At 54.2% G+C, this 6,000-nt stretch overlaps 1 protein-coding gene across 1 annotated transcript in view; it reads left to right on the top strand.

Annotated features, from left to right (window-relative positions):
- SLC23A1 (solute carrier family 23 member 1) overlaps positions 1–6,000 on the top strand; it is a 14,431-nt gene that overhangs the window by 1,299 nt on the left and 7,132 nt on the right. Inside the window, exons 3-13 of the mRNA XM_077768740.1 lie at positions 88–245; positions 1,002–1,090; positions 1,251–1,318; positions 1,507–1,688; positions 1,801–1,921; positions 2,198–2,354; positions 2,657–2,804; positions 3,355–3,460; positions 3,682–3,811; positions 3,911–4,054; positions 4,570–4,665. Coding sequence (XP_077624866.1) covers positions 88–245; positions 1,002–1,090; positions 1,251–1,318; positions 1,507–1,688; positions 1,801–1,921; positions 2,198–2,354; positions 2,657–2,804; positions 3,355–3,460; positions 3,682–3,811; positions 3,911–4,054; positions 4,570–4,665 — 1,399 coding nt within the window. The remainder of the gene's footprint in view (positions 1–87; positions 246–1,001; positions 1,091–1,250; positions 1,319–1,506; positions 1,689–1,800; positions 1,922–2,197; positions 2,355–2,656; positions 2,805–3,354; positions 3,461–3,681; positions 3,812–3,910; positions 4,055–4,569; positions 4,666–6,000) is intronic.

Raw genomic sequence — 6,000 nt, 5'->3', positions numbered from 1 at the left:
GAGGGATGGGGATGGTTAGGACGCCCCTGTTTCCCTGTGAGCCCTATGGGCCCCGCCTCATACGCTCTCCTCCCCCGCCCCCCCCAGCATTACCTGACATGCTTCAGTGGCACCATTGCTGTGCCTTTCCTCCTGGCTGAGGCACTATGTGTGGGCCGCGACCAGCACATGATCAGCCAGCTCATCGGTACCATCTTCACCTGCGTGGGCATCACCACCCTCATCCAGACCACACTGGGCATCCGGTGAGCTGCCCGGCCCCTGTTCCCCACCCTCAACACACACAGCGATCCACACAGCGGGAGCAGGTGGTTTCTCTGAGGGCTGCTTTTGTTTTTTGTTTTTTTGTTTTTTTGAGAAAAAAGCTGCTTTCTGTCACCACCTGCTACTGCTACTCCTACTCCCAAGCCAGCCTTAGAGCCAGGAAGCTGGGATCCCACCTTGGGCCCCTAACTCTCCTCAAAGGCAAGAAGTCTGTGGCTTTTAGGGAATGTACCGTAGCTGGGCTCTCCTCCTGTTAAGCCCTACCCTGGGTAATTCCTCACTTTTAGGGCTTATGTGGGCTTCTTCAATGGTCCATTGTTCAGGGGCCCCCTGCTCCTGTGTGCACAGCTCTAGGCTTGGGTGGCCACAAGATGGTTGTTTTTGTGGCGGGCGGATGGAGGAAGGTTGTGAGTAGGGCTTGGATGCAAGAGTTGAACTGCCTGCTTCCCTGTACATGGCCCCTCACAGTGCAGAGGTGGGGTTGGGAAGGAAAGGGGGCATGTTGTGGGCCAGGGACTCCATTTGTTTTCTCCCTTGGGCCCCCAAAATGTTAGAGGCCTGCCTGGGGCCATAGTAACTTCTCTCAGCGATGCCCTGACCTTGTTCCTCTGTGTCTCTGTCCCTGCGTGTGATTCTCTCTCTCCTCCTGTCTGCACCCCTCTCTCCCCTTCTCCCCTGTCTATGTGTCCCTGCCTTCTTCTGACCCTGCCCCTGTTGCTCTGTGCCTCTCCTTCCAGGCTGCCACTGTTCCAGGCCAGCGCCTTTGCATTTCTGGTCCCAGCCAAAGCCATCCTGGGCCTGGAGAGATGGAAATGCCCCCCAGAAGGTGGGCACACTTCTGGGGTCGGTGCTGGAGAGGGGAGGCCCAGGAGCCTGGAAGTCTGGGTGACTTTCCTGAGTCCAGATACCAGGGTGCATTCATGGCAGCATCTTCTCTTCCTCTCTGTGTCCCCTGGTCATGTGTGTGTCTCTGTCTCTGATCCCAGAGGAGATCTACGGTAACTGGAGTCTTCCCCTGAACACTTCTCATATCTGGCACCCACGGATACGTGAGGTAGGTTTGTACCTGGGATAGAAGAGATCTGGACCTGAGGAGGGGGCTAGATGGGAGTGAGGGCCACTGGTGAGTTGGAGGATTCAAGGAGGTGGTGGAGCTTTTTTTCTTTTTTCTTCTTTTTTCTTTTTACGTAGAGGTCATAGCCTCTAAATAGTGACTTAAAGTACTGTTAATTGCTTTTCCAGGTCCAGGGTGCAATCATGGTATCCAGCATGGTGGAGGTGGTGATCGGGCTGACGGGGCTGCCTGGGGCCCTGCTCAGCTACATAGGGCCTCTCACGGTCACCCCTACAGTCTCCCTCATTGGCCTCTCTGTCTTCCAAGCTGCTGGCGACCGAGCTGGCTCCCACTGGGGCATCTCAGCTTGGTGAGCTGGCACTAAGCCTGATCCTTTCCCAGCCCCAGCCCTTTCACCCCTTTCGTGTCCTGGCCCCAGCCCAGCCCACCAGCCACCTTTCCTTTGTGTCTCTGCCCCCCAGTTCCATTCTCCTGATCGTCCTCTTCTCCCAGTACCTGCGTAACCTCACCTTCCTGCTGCCTGTCTACCGCTGGGGCAAGGGCCTCACTCTCTTCCGCATCCAGATCTTCAAGATGTTTCCTGTGAGGAGCTGAAGACAGCTGGGGCTGGGACTAGGGCAGGGGCTGGATCTGGGGCCAGGGCAANGTGGGCAGGTCTGGGACAGCAGAGGAACTAGAGCCAGAGCACAGATGAGGTCCTAGTCAGGGGCTAGAGTAGGTATTGGGGCCCAGGTCTGAGATAGGGCAGGGGCAAAGGCTAGGGCTGGGGCTGGGGCTGGGGCTGAGGTAAGGGACTGGCTAGCCTGGACCAAGATATCCAGGCCCCTCAGTGCTCCCCCTCACCCCATCCCACTTCAGATTGTGCTGGCCATCATGACTGTGTGGCTGCTCTGCTATATCCTGACCCTGACGAATGTGCTGCCTTCAGACCCCACAGCTTATGGGTTCCAGGCACGAACGGATGCCCGAGGGGACATCATGGCTATTGCGCCCTGGATCCGCATCCCCTATCCCTGTGAGACACCCCCACCTGGTCCCTTCCACTTCTAGCTGAGACCATCTATGAGACCCCTGATGATTCTCACCCAGACGATGATACACTTTGCATTAGCTGTACATTTACAGTGTGGCAGGGAGAGTGGGGTTTTCCTCAAAGCCTCACTCCAGCTTCATGACAGAGTGATCCCAAATAAGCTGCCACAACTGTAGAGCTCCTACGCCAGCTTGAGATACTTTAACCCCCACATACTGCCTAGTCCACTCCCTGATGCACCCAGAGCTTACTGCATCCATCCTCCCTTCTCCCTCCCTCCCTAGGTCAGTGGGGCCTGCCCACAGTGACTGCGGCTGCTGTCCTGGGTATGTTCAGTGCCACATTAGCTGGCATCATTGAGTCCATCGGAGATTACTATGCTTGTGCCCGCCTGGCTGGTGCACCACCTCCTCCAGTACATGCTATCAACAGGTATGGCCACTTGCCCTCTCCAATATCTGATCCCCTCAGGGGCCACTCAGGAAGTAAATGTAGGGACAAGATTGAGTCTCAAAGGTGTGGACTTGTTCACGTCACTAATACTCTCCAGACCCCATTCTTACTTATGAAATGGGATACTCTCATAGCTCATCTGAGTGTTAACAGGTAGTTGAGATAATGAAGCCTAAGGGAAACGATGGTCGTTGACAACCTTTCATGTGCGTAGCCCTCCATGTGTATTCTCTTATGCAATCTACTAACGACTCTGTGAGACAAGGTACCCTTATTATGCCCATTTTACAGATGAGGAAATTGAAGCCCAGAGTCGCCTAAGGGAGTAAGTTCCAGGGCACTGGGACTAGCGCTCGGACGTGGGCTCTTGGCTCTCAGACTTACCTCTGGCCTGAAGTGGGGAGTACTACGGACAGATAGTTGCAGCTTGAACAGTCCCCAAGAAGGCGAGCAGCCCGCCCAGGGTGATGGGAGGACATAAGCCAGGGCAGAGGCTGGACCAGGGCCCCAACTCGCTCTTTCCTTACAGGGGCATCTTCACGGAGGGTATCTGCTGCATTATCGCGGGGCTGCTGGGCACAGGAAACGGGTCCACCTCGTCTAGCCCCAACATTGGCGTTCTGGGGATTACCAAGGTGCCAAAACAAGCCGGAGCGGCACAAAGCCCCGCCCCAAGCTTCTGCCACTTTGGCCTAGCCACGCCCTGTCTTCAAGAGGTCCAGCCCCGCATCAAGCCCTGGCCCTTTCGTGCTCACTTTAATAACAGGCCCCGCCCGCCTTCCGGTCCCCAGACCGCCTCCAGCTCCGCCCCGGCTTCGCGCCTAGAGTCTAACGCTGCCCCCTGGTTCCCCTGCAGGTGGGCAGCCGGCGCGTGGTGCAGTATGGCGCGGGCATCATGCTAGTCCTGGGCACTGTTGGCAAATTCACCGCCCTTTTTGCCTCGCTCCCTGACCCCATCCTGGGGGGCATGTTCTGCACCCTTTTCGGTGAGTGCCCCGTGTGCGCCGTGGGTCTCTGCGCGGTCGTGGAGTGGTGGGGCCCATCCGGCCTGTAAGGCGCCTCCAGCAGTTCTCCTGCGCCCTCAGGCATGATTACGGCTGTGGGGCTGTCCAATTTGCAGTTCGTGGACATGAACTCCTCTCGCAACCTGTTCGTGCTCGGATTTTCCATGTTCTTCGGACTCACGCTGCCCAATTACCTGGAGTCCAACCCCGGCGCCATCAACACAGGTGCCTCCGCTAGTCTAAAAGTCTCGGTCAATGGGGGAGGTGTGGTGGGCTCGACTCTGGGCACAGCTCCCTCCGTCAAAGGCATCATATTACAGAACCACAAATCCTGCCCAACTGTGGATGTGAACCAGAAGCTGAAAAGTGATTAGCAACTGTCCTTTATTAAGACACTTTCTGTGGACAGCTATGGAGGTTTACATGTGCTTATTTAATATTCAAAACAGCTCCAGGAGACAGATACTATTATCACCTCCACTTTACAGAGGAGGAAAATGAGGCTCAGAGAAGTTAAATGATTTGTCCCAAGGTAACAAGTAGCAATTGGCAAAACTGGGATGTGAACCCAAGGGTGGGAGAGATAGGGTGCAGATATGTTAGGAAGTTGGGGTTTGTACCACTCCCATCTCCATGCCTGCTCAAAGAAGTCAGTAAGTTGCACAAGTGGGGAGAAAGTCCCTGAGCTCTGGTCTCCAGATGAGGCCAAGATGTCTACTGGCCCTTGACCTATTTCACAGGCATTCCTGAAGTGGACCAGATTCTGACTGTGCTGCTGACCACAGAGATGTTTGTGGGTGGGTGCCTCGCTTTCATACTGGACAACACAGTGCCAGGTATGGGTCAGCCCTGGGAGGGAAACACAGAACTAGGCTGGGCTCATATGCACTCCAACAAATGGCCCCTCAACCAGAAGTGTGGCCAGGACCCATGCAATGCAGGACCTGCAGGGAGAAACAAAGTTTGGGCTGGTGGAGTGCCCACTGGCTGGAGGGAGAGACTAGGGGCTAGAGAGAGGCACAGGCATGCTTCAAAGGTCTTGAAGAGGGTGGGTCTAGGGGAGTCATTCTGGGGGCCTGTGAATTGTTTCCATCCATTTCTTTTTTCTTTTTTTTTTAAATGTTTTTATTTATTTCTAGGAGAGAGAGAGAGAGAGAGAGACAGTGTGAGCAGGGGAGGGTCAGAGAGAGAGGGAGTCACAGACTGAAACAGGCTCCAGGCTCTGAGCTGGCAGTCAGCACAGAGCCCGACGCGGGGCTCGAACCCACGAACCGCGAGATCATGACCTAAGCGAAAGTCGGACGCTTTACCGACTAAGCCACCCAGGCGCCCCTTTTCTTTTAAATTTATTTCTGAGAGAGAGAGAGAGACAGCGCGAGGGGAGGGTCAGAGAGACAGGGACACACAGAATCTGAAGCAGGCTCCAGACTCTGAGCTAGCTGTCAGCAGAGCCTGATGCGAACCATGAGATCATGACCTGAGCCAAAGTCGGACGCGTAACCGACTGACTGACCCACCCAGGTGCCCCTCCTTCCATTTCTTGATAACCAGGTTGAGGGATGCCTTTGGGAGCCTTTGCTTTCTTAGATTAGGGCAGATACAAATGAAACATCAGTTTGTTGGCAAAACCCACTACCAAAGAATACTAGCTACTAGAAGAGCCCCTAACATTTCTCTTTGATACTAGGGCTTTTTGCAGGGATTGTGGAAGGTAACTTCATGTAAGTCCCTGTGAACCCTCCTGGCTCATGTTTATGTGCCCTGTAAAATATAAAAACTACATGTCCCCAGTTGCTCTAATGAGTAACAAGCATAGTTAACATTTACCAAACATCTACTATGGGCCAGGCATGAAACTAGGTGTCTCGCTTCATTCTCAGAAACTATCCTGTTAGATACTATCAACACCATTTCACAAAGAAACGGAATCAGAGAGGTTAAGTGACTCACCGAAGTTCACATTTGGAGATTTAAAAGGTTGCAAATCTGGAATTTTAACAAAGTCCACCTGATGCAGTCTATGGCTTGTGTTCCAACAACTGCACCATACTGCCTCTGTTGGAGGGTTTCAGAGCACCTGGAAGATCAGGGAAGGCCCCATGGAGGCAGAGGTTAAATACTGCATGATTCCAGGGTGATGAGGGATGGGAGTAGCAGGATGGCCCTCCAAC

The sequence above is a fragment of the Crocuta crocuta genome, unplaced genomic scaffold, assembly GCF_008692635.1.
Source record: "Crocuta crocuta isolate KB4526 unplaced genomic scaffold, BGI_CrCroc_1.0 scaffold64, whole genome shotgun sequence".
Lineage (NCBI taxonomy): Eukaryota > Metazoa > Chordata > Mammalia > Carnivora > Hyaenidae > Crocuta > Crocuta crocuta.
Note: the sequence above shows the minus strand (reverse complement) of the source record. Positions and strands in the feature narration are given on the sequence as shown.